At 32.8% G+C, this 19,542-nt stretch overlaps 1 protein-coding gene across 1 annotated transcript; it reads left to right on the forward strand.

Moving 5' to 3' along the window:
• Window positions 1-8,423: 8,423 nt before the first annotated feature.
• LOC127732033 (beta-1,3-glucan-binding protein-like) lies at window positions 8,424-17,957 on the forward strand. Its single transcript, XM_052241075.1, has 10 exons — window positions 8,424-8,568; window positions 9,751-9,875; window positions 10,882-10,956; window positions 12,686-12,752; window positions 13,201-13,371; window positions 14,286-14,363; window positions 14,896-15,010; window positions 15,508-15,579; window positions 16,810-16,936; window positions 17,713-17,957. The coding sequence occupies exons 2-10, from the start codon at window positions 9,783-9,785 to the stop codon at window positions 17,908-17,910; spliced, it is 996 nt and encodes a 331-aa protein (XP_052097035.1). The 5' UTR covers window positions 8,424-8,568; window positions 9,751-9,782; the 3' UTR covers window positions 17,911-17,957.
• The last annotated feature ends 1,585 nt before the right edge of the window (window positions 17,958-19,542 follow it).

Here is a 19,542-nt window from a genome sequence, read left to right on the forward strand (position 1 = left end):
CTTGTACGTTTCATGTCAGCGATACCGATAGTATAGTCTGAGAGTTAAGCGGGTATTTTTCTTAACTTTGTTGTGTATTTTTCTGTTTACCTTTGTTGCTCTACTGGTTGGGATGATTACACTAGTCATTTTGGGGGCCCTTTATAGCTTGCTGTTCGGTGTGAGCCAAGGCTCCGTGTTGAAGACCGTACTTTGACTTATAATGGTTTACTTTTACAAATTGTGACTTGGATGGAGAGTTGTCTCATTGGCACTCATATCTCATCTTCTTATATCTATATATGAGAAATGAAGAGGTTGCAGAACTCAAATTTAGTTTAATTCCTTCACATGTTAAACTCTCAGTCCCAAACATTATTGTCTTGTGTGATATCGTATACTGAACATATACAGATATTGTAAACACCATGTATATCTTGTTCGGGAGTTTTTTTTGCGAAAAATAATAGTCGAAAGATGGTAAAATTTCCTGAGCTGCTTGGCGAAGCACATTTTTTGCATAATTAATTGATTACCTTTCCTGAAATTGTTATAGCTGTTTAATAACACCAATAGAGATTGTTTATTAAAGCATTGAACCTTGAATTCCATAAATCTTTCTCTATCAAGACAAAAACAGCCGCATTTTAAAAATTGTACAAATAAACCAGCTTTTCAATAAATGGTAAACAAGGCATATGGGCAACAGACTGAGCAGAACATTATGATAATTAATCCCGAAGTTTGCAATTGGTTTGTCATGTCAAGAACTCAATAATAAATGCTCGCAAAAATTTCTGAAGTAACATTAACTATATTCTTCTCGCTGGATAGAATCTAATGCAAACAGATCTTGCATATAGTATTAAACTCTACGGACTCTGTGGAGCAATATTTTGAAATGTTTTACTTACAAGTACATCTGTATGTTTGTTGTCAGATATACCGATATTATAGAGTTAAGTGCTTGCCAACTGAACAGCATGGGGTTTACTCATTGTTGAAGGCCGTATGGTGGCCTGATATTGCTTACATACACTTTATTTGAACTTTGGTAGATAGCTGTCTCATTTGCAATTATACATATCCTTGTGCAATGTCCGGGGGTGATGTAATACGAACCAAATGTGTCAGTTAAAGAAAAACACAAATATGCACTGTCTAGCTATCAACCAATCAAAATGTATTTTCACATTTATCCACAGTTGATCGGGACAACATGAAATATGGTAAAGAAATATTTTGTGAAGACCGTACGTTGACAGGTAGGACAGGTAGACGTATTTGCTGGTTTCATCATGTCGTTATTATGTTGTAACATTGGCTTATACATGTACCACATTCCTTCTTCTTCTCCTTCTCTTTCTATTGATATATCTTATAAGCAATTAGTACTGGTTTACAGATTTAAAACTACGTCTTAGCAGATGGTATTCTACATTAAATGTTCGTCTGAAAATAATTACTCAATAGTTTTTTTTTATCAATATACTTCTTCACACAAATAAATGTTTAAAAAACCCCAAAAGCAACTGAAGTTAAAATTTCATTAGAACATTTCGCCTGAGGGCTTCGCGTCCTTGGTCTTTGCATCTCATAAAAATTTAACGTTAGTTTGTCTGGCATTTGATAAAAAAAACATATTACTTTTAGCGACCGAAATATCTACTAATTAAGTATATATTTAGCTTAAGCTTCATGTAGGGTAATAGATACTGCTTTTTACGAAATAATCAATCTATTAAACGAGTTCCCAGAAAGCTGATAAAACAAAAACAAGTGCATTATGGGATCCATAAATAGTTTGTTTGCCATATAATTGATATTAATTGGAAATTTTATATTGTTGACATTATTTTTCTGTAGAATAATTACTCGTTAACAACCTGTTCAACAATAATAACATGACATCAAATTCATAAATAAAGTGTACTCTATGATAGTCAAAATAACTAAATTTATTCACGTCTTTAGTCGAATTACTTACTTTCTTAGATAAATACCAAGGAAGACAATAATATACTAGGTACATTTTAAAAGTACTTTACACCCATTCTGAGTCAATTACTTTACAAAGATTATACAGTCGGATATAAACCTCGTAATCAAATCATAAGACGCAAAGATTCAGCACTATTGATATTTGCTGCTGCTAGGCGAATCTTTGCTGCTGCTAGGCGGATAATCCGCCTTATCCGAATCTAAAGGAGTGTGGGTTATTTCTGTGTTCGAACACCAAACTGAAAAAAGAGGAAAAACTGTTACAGGCGTTGTTGATGTTTTGGTGTACGCGTTTGAAAATATAACATAAATGCTTAAGATCCTGATTCGGCAAATTGTTGCTTCCGTCACGGTCTCTAGCATTACAATTTTATCTGCGATGTTTTGCTTTCTTTTATAAAAATGGGAAAGATACAAAGGGTAATCCAAAACAATGAGTCGAATAGAAGAAGACAACACCCATACAGGACCATGAAAAAAAGACGAAAAGGCAAACAACCGTAAACAAAACAACAGCACAGAAACTTAAGATTTGGCACAAAAAGTCTCACGAGGGTGCTCCGGAAGGGACAGCTGTTCTTTATCTACTAGTGATTCCGGTAGTGTTTTTTCCTGTCACAGTACATGTACAATACAATTCAGTTTTCATGCCATTGGTACTTGTATAAGAAAACGATATTCCTACAATCAAGGTTATTTACGTTTCCGCATTTTATTTTTTAATGTATGCCTCTTCCGTTTGTCAAATGGTTTCCCTCTTATTTGACACAAGTGTAAATTGATTGATTGTTTGTTGCTAAATGACAAATATTTCATGTATGTTCAGGCAAACACAAATGTAAAAGTCAGGTTTATAATATAAAAACGAAGAGTTGTTATCCACCGGAGTTCAAATCAGTGTGAAGTGGATGTAAGCAATTGTAGGCAACATTAAGGCCTTCAACAATGACAAAACCCGATACTGTAAAGTCGTCTAGAAAAGGCCCGACATGAAAAGTGTGAAACAATTGTCAAATTGTTTCCCTCTTATTTGACACAAGTGTAAATTGATTGATTGTTTGTTGCTAAATGACAAATATTTCATGCATGTTTAGGCAAACACGAGTTTAAAAGTCAGGTTTATAATATAAAAACGATGAGTTGTGATCCACCGGAGTTCAAATCAGTGTGAAGTGGATGTAAGTAATTATAGACAACTTTAAGGCCTTCAGCAATGACAAAACCCGATACTGTAAAGTCGTCTAGAAAAGGCCTGACATGAAAAGTGTGAAACAATTCAAACGAAAAAACTAACGGTCAAATTATACACAGTTAAGAATATGACAGGGTTGATATAAAAACAAAGATTTGGTATGATGTCAATGAGCCAACTCTCCACAACAGACCAAATTACACAAATATACTATCATAAAATAAAATCTTATATCATTATTATCATTTTTTACAACTGAAATACAGGTAAAAATGTGGAAAGGTGGTATCCATTTATTTCGGAAAAGTAATGCACGAAAATGCGGAAACGTGAAACTGGATTTTCGCCCAAAACACAACATAGAAAACTAAAGACTGAGCAACACGAACCCCACCGACTTATTGAATAATCAATGTAAATGATAAATCATGCACATAACTATGTTCATCATTGACTTTGGACGCGCTATACACACATTTTTACATTTTGAATTTCACTGTTGATAATTCTGTTAAGTTGTAATGGGTTTGTTGTTTTTATGGTAAGCATTTCTATGTTATTGAACTTCTAATTAAAAGAGTCAATTTAGTTACCTCTCCGCAAACCGTTGTAATTTTAGTAATTCATCATAGTTTTCTGTTTCTCTATCAGGCGAGGACGAAAAAGGATCGGTTTGTTTCTTGTAAAGACGACTTAGTTTATAGAAAAGCCATTGTCTCTCAATTAACACCCCCCACCCCACCCCCACCCCTCACCCGACCCCCCTTTTCCGAGCGTTTGTGGCAAGATTCGAAAATATGAAATAAATGCAGAAAACGTTAATTGAAACATTTTTCTGCAACTGTACTTCATGCATTCTTTGAATAAAAAATAATAACATCGCATGTGAAATCAATTTGAGATGAAGAACAGTAATAAAAGCGCTGTGCCTTTGCTTTTTGTGCTTTCTGTTGTGCACATACTGATTGTGTGTCAGAAATAGATACCCCACATTTCTTTTCTATGATTCGTGATTTCATAATTTTGCCAATTGTACGTGCTTTCTAAAATTAAGTATTGAAGGACATCATTAACAAAAATAGATAAAATTTAATTCTTCATGACAATACATATTTTGCTTTGGAAATAATGTTTGTTTTGGTTGGAAGTACCATTCATATTTCGTTAATTACTCTAAACTTGTCAAAATCTATCAAAACTGCAATTTGATGGAAAAATTATTTATGATGTACAAATTCATGATACCACAAAATCTTTGGCTATATTTGATTATGAGTTCACTTCTGCAAAACGACAACTTTAAGATACAACTTAATGTGGATTGAACAAACTTTTTCAAAAAGGGAAATTGATCTTGCTTCTTTCCAATATTTCTTTTGCTTTTTCCTTTTTTTTTTTTAATTATATTTAGTATAGTTTATCTTATAAATGCTTCAATTTTTGCGAGAGCATTTTTATTTCCATTCAAATCAGATTGTTCTTTCCATTACTATGACATTGCAGGTAAAATAAATTTTAGTGTAATAGTTAACATTGGAACTTTGTGTGGACAGAACACGAAAGAAGAACGATAACTCAATTTAAATTGTTTAAATAACATCGAGATATTTATTCCCTGTATTGCATTATTTCAAACCTCTTTATTAAATCATATATGAAAAAGTTGTAACAGCAGTGCTACACGTGAAATCGGCTTTATAAACGACGACTGGTTTTCTGTCAGTTGCGTATTTAGAGGAGGGACGGTGTTATGTTTGAGGTGGACTAATTATGAAGAAGTTAATCCTGTTACTGCACAGACATCAGATCCATTATAGTTCTTACTTTCATTTTTACCGTAAAAAAAGACCTCCCCCCCTTTGCGACTTCATTTTTGAATATGATGGAATCCGCCAATCTGAAATAAAACAAAGTTACATTATAAGAGAGATATCATCGCCCAGAATATGCATGACATATTTGCCACTGGACGTTAAGCAAAAAAGAAGAAAAAAAACAACCAATCAATATGGAGAGTTGAGAAATTGAAATTGTGAGTTGTGGCCACTTGTATAGTCACTTGATTTAACCAATTTGAAATCGTTTCTAGAACTATGACTTTTTTCCGACTTTCCTTTAAATCCGAATTTCAAAACATGTTTTTTTTAGTTAATTTAATTATAATTTGAGTTCTCCTAAATTATTAATATTTATGGTTTCCAATAGAAAAGGATCCCAGAGGGTTTTTTTTTTATTATTTTTTGTCTTGTTTTTGTTTTTGTATCCACGACTACTCCTTAACCACTGACTTTTAAATTTAGAGACCTTTTAGTATCTTTTGCAACTGTTTTCATTCTTTAGATATAGACATGTGCAGATAAGAATGCTACTTTAAATGAACCTGGGACTACTACAATATATAAGTCCTTGATATAACTTAAATTTAAATTAGAAGAATTCACAACCAAACGAAATGTACTTAGAGTTATCTTGATGCGAAAAACCTTGTGTCGGCTTTTAACCTAGTTTATACTGTGTCCTATCTCTTAAGTGACAACGTAAAATAGAGTATGAATTACATGGCCCGGATTTCCGTATAAGGTACAAAGAAGTAACGATGATGCGTATCTAAATTATTCCACATGTACATACACATGTATGCATATACATACAGGTGTATACCTGTAATTAAAAAAAATTAAAATAAATCAAAATTTTGTTATATTGTGAAAACCAAATGAACGCTCGATTCGTTTTGGAATAACATTATTTCATCGATTTTTTTTATATTGATTGATAAGTGACTGCCTAACTTCATGTGGTAAAAGTAACATACACATTCTGGACGAGAAAATGAAAATACCATAAAAAAAAAACCCATCGTCATAATTGCAATTACACGACCTATTAGGTCAATGTTCTGACAACGAATCGTCACATCTTTTACCTTAATACGGTCAAACGGAGATATTTTGTGCTCTGAATGATGTCTTAGTAATCTACCAGTCTGGTTGTTATAGTTCACATTGTCTTATCAAAGAATCTGGTACATATATACAGTGGTCACTATACGAAGGATTGATTGTCCGGATAGTCATGAGGTTCTTAGCACCTAGTGTGCTGCTAACTGTTAATCTAGTGTATGCTCTCGAACCTGAGGTTAGATTCCTGACATCAGACGCCGTCCAATTTATACTGAAAGGCAAGTCATAATTGTAACTCGTACTGTTATTGTAAAAACCGAATTGAATTGAAATTGTATGTCTAACTAAGTCACTACAGAATTTGATCCAATTAAAATGAATAAATCCAAAATCTAGGATAATTTTGATACAGCGGAAATGTTGATCATAGTGCATTCATTGAATCGACCCCGTTTTTATAAACCAGATGTGCATTTCGACAAATACTGTCTTTTAAGTGATGTTCTTCTTGCCCTTCCGTAGCATCAAATGTCACCCATAGGTTTTTTTTAAAGGGGTTCGTATTTTTGATTTACTATTAACTTGTGTGATAATTTTTTCAATGTGTTTTGTTTCTATCGGTAACAGTCGTGGGAATCTTTAGTAATGGAAATAAAATTGAGAATGGAAATTGGGAATGTGTCAAAGAGACAACTACCCGACCAAAAAGCAGAAAACAGCCGACGGCCACCAATGGTTCTTCAACACAGCGGGAAAATCCCGCACACGGAGCCGGGCTTCAGCTAGCCCCTAAACAAAATGTGTACTAGTTCAATGAAAATGGACGTCACACTAAACTCCAAAACATATAAACCCGTTTTCACATTTCAAATTTTCTCGTTCGGTCAACATTTTGTATACGAATGGTGGTATGATGGCCAATGAGACAGCAATCTGTAAAGACCAATGTGAACAAGTACAGGTCACTATACGACCTTCAACAATTCAGTTGCCAAACCCATACCGTATAGTAAGCCTTATCTCTGGAGTTCTACCTACATAGTATAAGGTCAACATTGTCAGAGACTAAAATATAGATATATATTTGGGGACAAGTTTAGATTAACTAAATTAAGACAACAAATTTCAGTAAATACATGTACATGTTGATGCATTCGTGTTGACTATAATTGAGATATCAGATAGAATTAATCAAAATCAATAAAATTGATATATCTTTGTAGATGAGCCTTTGTTGAGTAATGTAAAGATTGAAGTTCAAACAGAAAGACAACAATTTTACGAAGAATTTGCACACCGCATAGGTTAGTTGAATAGTTGACGATATGCGCCAAGGATAGTAAAAAAGCATGAAATGACATACAAATAGAGATATTTCCAATAGAATGGAATTATACGCATACAGATTTATCTAAGAAATAACGTTTTCATGCCGTATGTTCTATGCTCACTTTAACATGGGTATGCATTATATTTGTCAATATCTTTACACCGGGCGTTTTCGAGGTGTAAAATGTTGACAAATATAATGCGTACCCATGTCAAAATAAGCATAGAACATGGCACCAATCAAATTAAAATATAGTTCTCTGATTTCGCTATACCTTGTATGAATATGTCACCCTTGTATGAAGTATAGCGAAATCAGAGAACTACATTTTAATAAGAGTGATATGGCACGATAGAATTATTTCGATTCTAATAGGAAAATTTAGAACTTTTGTACTTCAAAGAGGGCTTATAAAACACGTTCGAAAGGCAGCCATTTTGATTTTATGAGGCCAAAACGATATATAGAAACCATGCGATAAATTTTATTGCAATTAGAACATGGCTTTGTGTCCAAAGCGAAATAAGATCGTCATATTAGAATTGATAACACGGAAAGATGTACGTAAAGGCTTGTTTGATAGCAACGGCAAATGTGTGTACACGTTTGGTTAATAACATAAGAGAAGGTCCGGAAGGTGTTTACAGAATAGAGAATAATGAGTAAAAAGTGCAGAATAAAGGCAACAAAATATAAAGAATAGAGAACAATCGGCCAAAAAAAATAAAAACTACAGAATAATGGAGTGCTAAAATATAAAGATAATGAAATAATGGGCAAAAAATATAAAGAATAGAGAAAAATGACTTAAAAAATTAAAGAATACAGAATTAAAGGACCCCATCCAGACCCTCATTCAAAGATATGCGTACAGGTTTGTTTAATGTACGTAGCATAGGAATGCATGCGTTAATGTTTGTGTTATATCATGGACAGATATGTGTAAACACGAGGATGAAATTACACCGTAAACAAATTTGGTCATGCATTTTCCGTTAAAAAAGATATTACATTCACTGTTTGTCTATAGATATGTTAATTTTCAGGTGACGGAGTATGGGAACTGACAATCACAGAACTGAAGGTAAACTCTGGCGAAGATTTGCGATACAGAATAACAGCTTATTATAAAGATGATATACAAGTCACAGAATGGAGGACACGTAAGTTCATTATGACATACGCAAAACCCTAGAGTAAACCGAAGTGAAAACACCAAACAGTCATAACGAATATATGAAACAAATAACCAATATGTTTACACAAAATAAGCTTATTTTAATCTTAGATAACAATGTATCAGTTTAAATACTGAAAAGTAGGTTATAGTTAAACTCTTCTAGGCTAGTCTCGTGCGTTTCCATCTTAAAGTATAGACGAGACCAAAGGTCCGTTAAGCTTAATACACATTGACTTTAACTGAACACAAAGGAAGTAAAATCAATCAATTCAGAAAGTTGTGACATAAAAATAAGTATCATGTGTTATTCATTTTATATCCAGAAATTAAGGGGTAAAGAACGCCTCAGGTAGTTAACTCTTTAAAAATCATCTGAACGTTTTAATCACATACTATTAGTAAGGAGAAATCAAGCTTCTCAAAGATCATAATTTGTGTTTGTCAAACCGTTATATGTCCAATGAAATTATTCCACCTGTAAATTGTGTGGTTCAAATTTCTTGAAATCTTTTTATTTTTTTCAACAGGTTAAGGTAAATATTTTCTCAAAATTTAAGAATTTCCTGCTGGAGTAGTTCTTTAAGTTAGTGTCTGTTAAATCAAAGACATCTGGTTAAATGTATTCACAAATTTTTAAATATTCGATTGGCTGGAGAGGGGATAAAGACACTGGAGTGTAAAGACGAGGACGTATTTAGACACTCGATTAGAATAAAAGGACTGTGTTTTTTATCCCCCCCCCCATGTCACATATTTTGCTGTAACAGTGGCTTGGTATTATTTGATACACTTTGCTTATACGATATCACATTTTAAATAAAATATACAAAAACCTGAAACTTTTTAATTTTGGTTTATGAATTCCAAAAATATGAAAGAGTACGAGAGAGAAACATTGCAGTTATAATTATTTCATAGCCATGCATCTATCAGCATATTCCATAAAACATTTTGAATTTTAGAACTAAATCTAGAAAGGGGACGATTGACAGTTCGAAATATCATTTAGTGCCTTGTCTATTGATGAAGAACGTGTGAGTTTCCTTTAATTTATTTTGTTGGGTTACTTATTCTTTCACGTAAACCACAAATCTTGTATTGGTGGTACATGTATGAGTTATGACATGTGGGGAATGAATTAAGATTACTCCATTGACATTTTCAGATAAATTAGAAGGGTTACGGCCTGTTAGAAGCATGACGAGAGCTGTCGTGTTTAGGGACGATTTTGATACTGTAACATTTAACCAAAAAGATTATAAAATAGACTGTACCGCATGGGGTGGCGGAGTAAGTATCTATTATATATTACGATCTTACAATTATAACAGTAAGATAGTATGAATAGGAGCAAGAAACATCAATTAAATGAAAATAAGTAGAAAGGGGAAGCCATTTTGTTTTTGAAATAATAATTTAAACACTTAGAAAAAAAGGCCTTCTCTATACCTCTAACCAAAGTGGAATAAACAAACACACAGCAATACGCACAGTAAAACTGTTTAATTCAATCAAAATCGATGTATTTGACATGCAATATTTTCAAAAACGTGTTTCGGATACGGCCATTTTTAGTTTTTCATACATTGAGCATGAAATACGAATTCACCTGAAGTAGTTTCAGGATTTGAGTCATCCTTTTTTTTCAATCTCAAAATAAATAAACATTCAATCCCTCTATTGTGCTTCGTCCGAGTTATATCGTCATTAGAAGTTCCAACATGAGTAAAAAAAAAGTTGATTCTATAATGTGATTATCATTAAAATGATCATTGAAAAAAGGAGATGGTGTATTAATTCATTATACTAAATCACTACGCGGACATAAAAACACCAAAAGGAAGAGACACAACACTTTTATCGCTGTTCTTCATTGCAAATTCACCGACTTATGCATGCACCAGATTTCTCATTGAAACAAAGTGCGCTAGTTAAAATTTCAAGCAAAGGAAATTATAGCAAAGTAAACATGAATAAATTGATACTCACTTTTGTGCCAAGATAAGATAAAGATATTCCTTGAAAATTCTACATAACCAACTGCCTGTCTTCTCAATCCTGTTCGTGATGCTTCATAGTTAAGTTGTGTTAAAAAAAGCGTATGTATGGTAACGATTTTCGTGAGCACAACACGTGTTTGTAATAATTTGCATATACAGGTTTAAAACCAAATTTTTAACAAAAACAAAGGTCTATCTTGTTAAAAAAACAGTCAATGATGTTTTCTTTTTTAATATCACAACAATACATGTATGCTTCTAAAATATACAATGTCAAATGTACTTCTTTGTTGCAGAACGGAGAATTCCAGGTTTATGTACCTGAGGATGCCAATTTGTTTACCAAAAATGGGAATTTTTTCCTTAAGCCAGTAAGTTAGTTTTGATACTTTCAATCGACATTGAATGCAGGGTAGTTTTAATTAAACGATAACCCACCCCCACCTAAAAAACCTAAAAAAAAACCTAAAAAAAAAAAAAAAAAAAAAAAAAAAAAAACCGAAACAGCAAATGGTGCAACTGTTACAGCTAGTTGTCAACACTTAAATTCAGTCTTGACCAACAATGCATGGCAAAGAAAAAATTTAAGCGAAACCCGTTCAAAAAAGTTTTTGTGAGTAGTTGCTTGTTTGTATCAATCATCTTAAAATATCGCATTAAAAGGTTATATCATTATCACACACAAACGTCGAACAAACTTTAATCATACAATATAAAAATAAGGAGATGAGGTATGATTGCCAATGAAACAACTATCCACCAAAGTTTAAACAAAGTAGATGTAAGCAATTATAGACAACCGGTTACTTCATGAAAATTGGTGAATATTGTCCCATGTTTTTAAAATCCACAAGCTTATGAGATCAATATATATTCTACGAGAGATACAGTTTGCCAATATTCATGCAGTAACCGTTTCATTATAAAGCAAAGCTTGAAACAATGAATGCTTAAAACATACCTTTGTCCCTGATAACTTCATTAAATTGAAACTTTACTTGCACTAGTGCAATATGTTATTGCATGCTTACTTTTGGTTACGTTCTGTATGGCATTTTGTTGCTATTTGTCCGCTATTACTGGACATCACAAAGGTTCCCGTAAAATTATGACGTCACAATAGAAAATATCTGACGCCACAATGAAAAAGTGATTATTGTATGACGTCAAAAGTTCAACCGGCGCAGATTTCCAAATAGCGATAAGGTGTATGGAAACGGGTAATGCGTCAAAGAGATAACAACCCGATCAAAGAGTAGAAAACAGCCCAATCAAATTTTAAAAGATATATAAGTACAAAATAATTCCATTTCTTAACATAGAAATAAAAAGGTGTAGCATGATTGCCAATGAGACAACTTGAGATCAAATTTGAAGTTGAATACAACCATAAGGACTGCTTTTAAAATGCCTCTTTTTGAAATTCCTGCAATTAATTCATACCTCCAAAATAGAATACCATGATATATGCAATAAAACTGGTGAAAGTTTCCACTAATTCAGTTTTTTATTCTTCCATCCTTGTTGAAATCTCTATTTTGTAAAATGTAGTATGAAATTTCAATTAATTAGAAACAACGTCTTCAACGACTGTTTTAGTGGTAATATCAATATTATGGGAACGAAGTCCCCAATTACGGTAGAAAAATCAATTAAAAAAAAGAAAGAAAAAAAATCAATCTACTAATGAACTCAAAATCGTTAACTTTTTTATCAGACTTTTTTTAATTTCCCGCGTCTGCACAGAAATCTCTTTCTTTCTTCCGGTCCCGTTTATCACGAGACTTTGAGTAAAATATATATTATTAGCCTAGTAAAATATAGGAAGAAGCACAATAACAATTTCATTTTATACATTATTTGATATGAAAAAAAAACAACGTTACCTGATGATAGCGTTTCTTTGTTTACATTGAAAATGACGTCACAACAAAATTTCCTATCAACAGGACCAACGTCGGAAATGTTTCCATATTCCCGATTCTTTTTTTAACAGATTCTGAAGTTAAAAAACTAATTTATACAGACTTCGTCCCCTTTCACAGGTAATGCCTGCCTCATTTTATTACATTGAAATTTATTGTAAAGCTTTGATTTCAGACACTTACAGTTGATCACAAAGATTTTGACACCAACAGGTTATTCCGTGGACGAATGAATCTTAAAGGTAAGGGGACTTTACGGAACAAGCGAAAGTATTTATATATGATACGTTTGCAATCCATGACAATGGTTTACCAATCTCCGAAACAGTGGTGACGTTGCTTTGCTGAACATCAGCGAAGTGTAGCAAGGATGACGTTACCACTGTTTCGGTTTTATTCTAAGTTTGAATGTGAGAATAGCTAATCTTTTAGTTTAACTACAATAGCATGGTTGTCTTTATACAGTTTGCTGACCGATTGCATAATGTAACCACAGGTCTGATACATCCCGGGCCATCATGGTATTTGTGTTACAGCGTTGCTGATAAAGGTACACAAATGTAAGATCATGTAAATCTAGAAAAGCTCTTCAGACGCACCAAAATAATAAAGATTTGTTCTCATTAACTGTTCAGACCTAATCTCGACTCTTTATAAATATTAGAATTTCTTCCATTTTCTTATCAACAGAAATGTACGGGTATTGTACAATGGCTGATAACTGGGGATGTGACAGAACAGCAGTGAATGGTAATGTACTGAATCCAATCATGTCAGGAAAAGTTACAACAAAGGCAGCTATAAAATACGGAACCGTCACAGTTAGGGCTATCATTCCAAAAGGAGACTGGTTGTGGCCAGGTATCTAAATGTAGCTGTTTTATTTGATTTAAACATATTTTTTGCATTCTTATGACAGCAAACCAATTTTAATTATATACTTGTAGCCACCTCGAGTTGATGAACGGATTTCAGTAATGTGCAACTTTTAACTATTTAAAACATGATTTGTACATGTGAACAATTTATATCAGTGAATTGTAGAGTTCTATTGATTTAATAATAAAAAAAGAAGATATGGCATGATTGCCAATGAGACAACTCTAGACACAAAACGGCGTATGAGTAAGCAACAATAGGTCACCGTGTGCGGCCTTGACTGTGAGCGAGCTATTAAAGGCCCCGAAACAAAAAAAATAAAACAATTTAAACGAGAAAATTAACGGTCGGATTTATGAACAAAACAATAAATGAAAAACAAGTATGATATGCAACAACAAACGACAACCACTATATTACAAGATCATGACGTGTAAGTCCTTTTAGGAATGGCCTTTAATGATGACATTACATTTTTAGTGTCCTATATGATTCAAAGTAGACAATGTTGACACATTCCGATTTTGATTTACGTTCTTGCAGAAATTAAACATTGATAATCATGACAGATACTTCAGCTCTATCATGTATAATTTCCAGTAACCTATATACAGCCACCATATTAAATCAGTTAAACTGTAGATCGGTTAATTTTATTATTATGGCATGCTACGAATATCTACATGTATCAACTCTACCGAAACATTACATATTATGTGTCGTAAAGCAGTATCATTTTGCTACATGCTAAAATTAAATTTAACCAAATCAACCATTTATTTGTATCTATTCCATTTGGTTGATACGTAATAAAATATTGAATATTTGGCAAACAAATAACCACGTCTCTTAATAAACAAACGTTTATGTAACGAGAAGATTTTGTCCTTTCAAAGCAATATGGATGTTACCACGTGACTGGCATTATGGTGGCTGGCCTCGTTCTGGGGAAATTGATATCATGGAATCGCGTGGTAAGTTTATTTTTTATGTTTAGGTATATATCGACTACGCATGTCTTTATGAATAAAATAGGTAAAGGGTTCAAGTTAATGAAAAAACAACGTTATGTATTGCAATGAAGACGTAGTAGTTTAATATAATCTATCTTCAAAGTATCCGGCAGTTTCGTGAAAAATATATCACAGTTATCTGTCTAGGTTTCTACTAAAAAAATCTACCTTCATTTTTAATTTACCAACAATACCCAGATGTATGTACCAGTTAAAGTGAAAACTTTTCATGAACTACTAAGCATGTTGACGCAATTCGGTGAACGAAAACATTCGATGATTCAGTGATCACTAGATGAAATAGATTACTTCTACTTGACATTGAGCAACAAACCATAGAAAATATCGATTATTGCCTATTTTATGCCTTGTTTTCAATGATGAGGCATTACTTCCTATCTAAATGATTTATTGGCATTGCTTCAGGCCTACTTTTATTTCAAAAGTTTAAAAAATAAAATCAAACTGATAAACTTGAATGATATAACTCAAGGAAACCAGAAGGCTGTGTGTGGCGGTAATAATCACGGTATTGGAGAGGTATCATCCACACTTCACTGGGGTACCTCGTCGAACCATAACGCGTATGGAAAAACGCATGGAGAACGGTTAGTAATATAATTTTAATCTACTTTTTTCTAGCTTGTAAACGCCCCAAAAATTAGTCAAACAAATTATTCATATCTTCATAGATTGATGTTTGTTTTTTTAATGTCCAGTGGCAATTATTTCATGCATTTTCAAAACAAGAACAAACTAACAATAAAAACAAATCGATAGGTTCTGCAAGGTACAATGTAGGTCGACCAGGATGTAGGACGGGACATTTTTGGCCGTAACTGGAAATAAACGGTATGCTTGATAGATGCAGACACTTTGCCTTACAACAGGCCACTTACACACACACCTAACAAATGGATAAAATATAGATGTAGAGGAACTCGTTGTTTTCCATTTTTCTTAATTGAAAGTAACTCCCATGATTTTAATTACTAGTAAATGATATTTTATTAACATGTTTTCTATACTTGAATTTCTCCATCAACAAGTAAGGCAATACATACCTGCATCTATTGACACATATATGTACATGTATTCATTTCAGGGACAAGACTGATGGTGGAGATTGGCATGGATGGCACACATATAAGTTGGAATGGGATGCAAACCATATTAGGTAAGTAACTATTTGTTCTTAATTTTAATTTACATGTAGGTTGATTTACTAGTCTTCTCTAGTTTGACGGTAAGTATATTGCAAATTTTGAAAATTAAATGAAAGTAAAAATAAAATCTAAATGTTCATATTGCGATAGTGAGCTAGTAATTCCAATACGTTATTGACTTGCTGTCTGTAACCCAAACTCTACTTTTATTCGTAATAATGCACTTACAAAAATACATTTTACGTGATATACGAATGTCCAGCCAATATAGCAGAAGACACCAATTGGATATTCAAACTCATAATTTGAAAACAAACTGACAACGCCATGGCAAAAATCTCAAAAACAAACAAAAGAAAAAAACATCATTTGTAGGTTAAAAAGGGGGATTGCGTTGAGATCCCTAGATTTCTCTATTGGCATTGGGTGCCTGTCTAACTGACGTATACCAACAATTCAGTATAAGTTTCCACCATGAACAGTCAATAATTATCGAATTTAATTGCGCATGTTTTATTTAATTTAAATGGTGCTGTAGAACTTGACCTACATTTTATATATTTCATGGTCCAATAGATTGATTTAAAAATTATGCTCAACCCAAACTGTTGTCAAAAGAGGGGAGAAAGATAAAGACGAGTCAACGTTGTTACTATTAAACGTTGTATGTCGTATCCGTCGTCACCAAACGAAACTTGGCCTGTATTTTAAAGGGTTGACAATGTGTAGTGGATGCAAACATACGGTCATTGAACCAGTACTTTATTGACCACCTACATTTTAGGTCATACGAGATAAGAAAACTACTGTCAAAATGATTAGTTTAATATAATCTAGACAATTTAGTTCAAACTTATTACTTATGACCTTACTATGTATTCGTTAACATGTCAGCTTTGCATATTTGACCAAAAACGGATATATTTTTTGGACGAATCAGATATGAGCAAAGGCCATAACTGCATGATTGATTGGTGTTTCCTTAACGTCCAATAACAAATATTTCATGCATGTTCAGGACGAACAAGGCTATAATCTGAAGGATATCTTTGAATAAGAAATCTTGACGTCTTTCATCAAAACATCTAGTTGACGGTAATCATTTCAAAACCTCTTTGAAAGTTTTGAAAGGGATATGCTTGAGCCAAAACAGAATCCATGATAGATCAATTGATGCATATTAATAACTAATTGGCGTAATCTTCTCTGTCACAAATAATAAATTTGTTTTTACATGTAAGAACAACTGTTGATGGCCACGAAGTATTGAAAGTAACAACGCCATCTGGTGGATTCTGGAACTGGGGAGGATTTGGTGGTTCAAACATCTGGGCCAGCGGAGGCAGGAATGCACCTTTTGATCAACCGGTAAGTATGCTTGTACTTCTGCAATTATACTCTGCTGTTATAGTGCTTTGTTTCAAAATGGTTGTTATCTTCATGTAGTTTACGTTCACTTTTCATCGTAAATACCTTTTTGTGTGTGACCAAAAAGCGTTTGCGTACATATATAAGTTTGATTGAAGACTTGGTTGAAGTTGTACTATAGATAAAATCAACCCAATAATAACAACTACGAAAACAGATAGAAATAGGTCATCATAGGATCTTAAAAAATATGAAAACTCCGAAATTATTTGACAAGGTTTTGTTCACTTTAGAGTTAGGCAAATCTGATTAAAATATTGTAAATACAGAAATTATTACGTGCTTTTATTATTGCGAATTTTAAAGAAGGGACACGAATGAGAGATTTATTATTGAGATTTCAGGAAAACCTGAATACACTTTTAAGTATCAGATATCAGATTGTGAGTTCTTATTATTGCGATTATCACTCATTCGCATTATTCGCATTAATAAAAACCTCGCAATAATTTCTGAATTTACAGTATTGGCGATATTCTTTCTTGAAACAAATGAAATTGAATATTGCTTATGAAATCACAAACATTTGTAAACATTATCTTTTATCATAACTGGATACCTTCATCACTAAAAGAAACTGTTGTTCCTCCCAAAGCACCTAATATGAATATGGATGAAGTATTTTCCACGGGTTCTTTAGAAATCAACAAACAATCTATCGTTGAATCTTATCAGACTTCGCCTTACATTTATTTTTGAATATCATTCCATTTCAGTTCCAGTTGATATTAAATGTAGCTGTCGGCGGGGGATTTTTCTCCTCTGGATGTCAGTATGATCACACGAGACCATGGAGTAACTCGTCTCCAAGGAAAGAAAGAGAATTCTGGGATAATCGTGGAGAATGGTTGCCAACCTGGCATGGTGATAACGCTGCTATGCAAATCGACTACATCGAAATGGTTCAGGCTTAATAATGATTTATGCGTTTTTGCAATAATAAATTTAAATGTGTTTATAACTTTACTTCCTATTCATAACAGGGTTCGTTGGTGTTATTTTGAAAACATTTTCATTTTTGTCACTTGTCGCTATTGTATCATGGTTTAAGTATGTTTTAAATTGCAAGGAGTTTGTTGCTTTGAACTCTGTTTTGGTCATATTAAAAGACCTAAGTCCTTTGACATTTGAATGATGCCATGACTTTTTCTGGTGCCTCCAAGCTTATCGTTTTTTAGAAAACTGATACTGCTTAAATTGTCCTGTTTGCAGAAGTTTTGAGATTGGGAACAGCCTTTCCAACAAACCTTTTCTGGTTTTATTTACCAATCCCCTTTTTTGCTATATCACAACTTATTTTCTATATTAAAAAAAATTGTTCTGAAATATTTAAATGAATCTCAAAATTCTTTTTCCAAATTAAAATATATATACACGAAAAATGATATCAAATAACAAAATATTATTTCTGTTAAAATATATATTGATTAAATGACAGTAGGTGTGTTAACCAGTACATTAAAAATCGTCCTTATCAGGCGAACAGGGACATAAGTACTGTTACTGTTTATAGATAAATACAAACTTATGTAACACTTTGTAAATGTTGTCCTTACGAGTAAATATAAGATATGTATATAAAGTCAGAGGCGCTTTTCTTGATTTATCTTCATCAGAAACGCTCAAAACTAATGAAAACAAACCAATGAAAGCCAAGGATATATGAACAATCGGGAAGTTATATGCTTGTTGGCTCAGAGTCTGGGTAGGAGTGAAATGCCTTCCTGCGGAGTGTTGCCTTGTGAACTGGCATACAAAACATACGACTCATGCGTTCGGTCTAATGAAATACATAGTTCATATTTATATCACATCATCATGTTCTCGTTTCCATATATATCATTTTTTTTCCATATAAGTTTACCCTACTCTGTCCACTCACTATTCCAAGAGTTTCCAGTATATGTCGTTGTGGACATAGGTTTGAATGTCATATTTTTTTCATTCCGTATACATTTTGTTACCCTTATTTTGGTTACTAACACAGTGTCAATTTCATAATATTTTGGTCACAATATCTAGCAGCTCTACCCCCATTGCTTTAGAAGTTTGAGCAACCAAATCCTCCACATACTGCAGAAAAATGCCGTTTTTTCTTCTTCTAAAATCCTGTAAATGAACTCTTTTCAAAGAATTGTTACACAAATTTAGAACATACTTATGTAAACGAGATATTTGTAACGCTTTTACAAAATTCGCTTGTGTTTAGCTTTTGTAACAAAAAAGTAAATGTCTAAAATTTTGACCCAATTTATCTTTATAATAAGCACATGAAAGTATATTTTTATTACATATTATTTAAATTAACTATGTGAACAATAACTTGTATGCAAATTTTTGTTAAACAAATCACCATGGATCAAAACAGTATCGTCTGCCCTTAAGGCTAAATAGCAACTTGCATGTTGGGTTGGCATGGAGTACTCAATGATCAGAATTTTGTTTTAGCAATATATTTTTTTTTCTATGCCTTGAATACAAGAACATATACATGTAGCTTTCATATTCATATGATGAAGACATAATCTTTCAATCAGTTTAATTGA

The sequence above is a fragment of the Mytilus californianus genome, unplaced genomic scaffold (assembly GCF_021869535.1).
Source record: "Mytilus californianus isolate M0D057914Y unplaced genomic scaffold, xbMytCali1.0.p SCAF_22, whole genome shotgun sequence".
NCBI classification, from domain to species: domain Eukaryota; kingdom Metazoa; phylum Mollusca; class Bivalvia; order Mytilida; family Mytilidae; genus Mytilus; species Mytilus californianus.

Coding starts and splice junctions, on each gene's coding strand:
- LOC127732033 (XM_052241075.1), top strand. CDS start 9,783: ATGACGAGAGCTGTCGTGTTTAGGGACGATTTTGATACTGTAACATTT. Junction 14,364..14,895: donor TGATATCATGGAATCGCGTG/GTAAGTTTATTT, acceptor ATATAACTCAAG/GAAACCAGAAGGCTGTGTGT. Junction 15,011..15,507: donor GGAAAAACGCATGGAGAACG/GTTAGTAATATA, acceptor TATTCATTTCAG/GGACAAGACTGATGGTGGAG.